This window comes from Sander lucioperca, chromosome 4 (genome assembly GCF_008315115.2).
Source record: "Sander lucioperca isolate FBNREF2018 chromosome 4, SLUC_FBN_1.2, whole genome shotgun sequence".
Lineage (NCBI taxonomy): Eukaryota > Metazoa > Chordata > Actinopteri > Perciformes > Percidae > Sander > Sander lucioperca.
Genome location: NC_050176.1, coordinates 35,744,365 through 35,746,864, shown reverse-complemented (window position 1 = coordinate 35,746,864; position 2,500 = coordinate 35,744,365). Strand labels below are relative to the sequence as shown.

General features: G+C 41.7%; 1 protein-coding gene across 1 annotated transcript in view; it reads left to right on the top strand.

Moving 5' to 3' along the window:
* The first annotated feature begins 689 nt into the window (after positions 1-689).
* The window catches only part of LOC116058468 (ERO1-like protein beta), a 22,353-nt gene continuing 20,542 nt past the window's right edge, over positions 690-2,500 (top strand). The window contains exon 1 of the mRNA XM_036000607.1: positions 690-1,239. Coding sequence (XP_035856500.1) covers positions 1,063-1,239 — 177 coding nt within the window. The 5' untranslated portion in view covers positions 690-1,062. The remainder of the gene's footprint in view (positions 1,240-2,500) is intronic.

Below are 2,500 nucleotides of genomic sequence, written 5' to 3'. Positions count from 1 at the left end.
CACAGACACACACACACAGAAACATATACACACACACACACACTCACTCACTCACTCACTCACTCCTTCACTCACAGACACACATACGCTCACACACACACACACACACACACACACACACACACAGTGACAGAAAATTTAATTATTATACTATGCACTGATTGTTCTTTCACTTGCACATGTTTAATTATGTATTTTTTATGCAACATTGTGGTACATGTTATGTATGAAATGTGTAATATGAATAACGTTGACTAGAATGGTACTGGCAGTTATATCTGCAAATACATGGACAGCAACAAAAAAACAGAGTCAAAGTCCTTGCATGTGTTCAGATAATTGTGAAGAGCTTAACTAAAAAAAAAAAAAAGGAAAAACAAAGGAAAGTGACCAGGAAACTGTACGGCGATATGCCCGTTAGATTTAGACATTTCTGTGTACAAGTGGAACATCTGTTGTGATGGTGTCTCTCTTTCCCTCCCTCTCAAACAATCAGTATCTCCCTCTTTCTCTCTGTCTTTCCATTTCCATCAATTCTGAACTCCATCTTCCGTTTGCTCCCTCTTTGTTCCATCCAGACAGTAGTATCTGTCTTATTTCACTAACCCCTTACAGTTAGCTATACTACTAGTATTTTGGTTGTTTTACCGCAAATGGCCCCGTGTATTTTATTTTGAAAATTCTAACCGGAAGTAAAACTGATTTATTGTTTTGCTAACTTGATGCTATAGCAGGAAGCTGATGCACAGTCAGAAACTTCTCCAGTTAGCTATGTGCCGTCTTTATTAATCAATGACCCCGGTTATTTAAGGGTGGTTTGAGGTCTAAATGTCCGCTTGAGGCTCTCCAGACACCGGGTTGCTCTGATTCTTACAGCCGTCGTTAGCCTGCGGGTGCTAACTTCAGCTAGCCTGAAGCTAACGTTACCGTTGCTAACGTTACCAACTGGCCACACAGCAAAAAAAAAAAAAAAACAACAGGACGAGCTGAAGCCGAAAAGAAGTCCTGCTGGTTTTTGCTTGTTTTTATCTTCCCACCGGTGCTCCGCCAGCACAGTGAGTGATGTGGAAAGTGACTTTACAACTGTTGGGTGGTTTGCTGTCGGCCTGGTTCTTCGGCAACTTCGTTCTGGGTTGGTTTCAACAAAACAACGCAATAAAACCCGAAACGCAGAACAGCGAGGCTCCGAGCAGCAGCAGCGCGGCGTCGGACGGCCAGGACCAGAGCTGCTTCTGCCATGTAAGTCTCATTAGAACACGGTGCTTACTGTGGAACCTTGAACGCAACGCGAATGTTCGTTTTAACGGTTTTTATATTTGAATGTAACGCTTCGAACGTGGCAAATACGACACGACAACTGCAACCATTCAGGGAATCTTCCAGCATTTTCCACTGTCATCTTAATTTGACGTCACACGTGTGTGTGTTTCCGTAACTGAACATGTTTCGCCACTTCGAGGCTTTTTAGTTCAAATTAAAAATTTAAAAAAATGTGGTGACGTGCGCACAAAAAGTCGTTTAAATATCTAAAATTACACTCCTTTTAACTAAGACATGATTTTTTTTTTTTTACGATTTTTAGCCAAACTGCTGTTTTTAATTAAGTTCTAATAACTACATGGGAAAGTAATAAGACTAATATTAATAATGACTGATAATTAAAAAATACCTTCTTATACACCTCTGAGTAAAGTTTAGCTGCTGACATACATTACTTAGGCTATAAGCTTTAAAGCGACTCAAAAAAACCTGCTGTTGTTTCTATTAGTAACAGCGTGGTGTAACGTGATTGGCTGAGGCAGCGCTCCCGTCTCTTCCCCCTTTTTTACGGGAACTGTAGTTTTTTCCCTCCACGGATGACAGCAATTCGAACGGTCCTCAAAGCAGGAAGAGAACTACAAACTGAGTACGCCGGCAGAGAAGGGGGGGCGGGGCTTAGTTTGACAGTTGGTTGTTTTGGAGGCGGGTCTCCTGGCGGCCACGGGGGACTAAAAGGTCCGAAAACCAGCCCACAGACAGACAGACAGACATAGAGACAGACAGCTGGGACAAATGCGCACCAAGTTGACTTGAGAGGTAGTTTTAATTCAAAATTAAAACAGAAGTAGAGAGCCAACAACAGCATGCTGAGAGGGATTTGCCTCTTCCTGTTTTTCGTGACGGGTGGACAACTGCACTTAGAGGTTTGGTGTGTGTGTGATGTGTGTTGTTATACCTTTTACTGAGGGGGGGGGGGTCCTGAGAACAGCTGGAGACCAGATTCAGACGGTACACTGCAGTTTAGAGTCTCAAATTCCCCATAACAATGTCCTTAATTATGAACCTGCTAAACCACCTGTTTAACAGTTGTTATGGTTATGATTAGGGTTGGGGCAACCTGTCTCAAATAAGCCCCTCATCATTTTTAGATGCATTTTTGACGTATTTTTTGATGATTTTTTTGATGTTTTTAAGACGCTTTTTTGATGATTTTTAGACACTTTTTTGATTATTTTTAGAC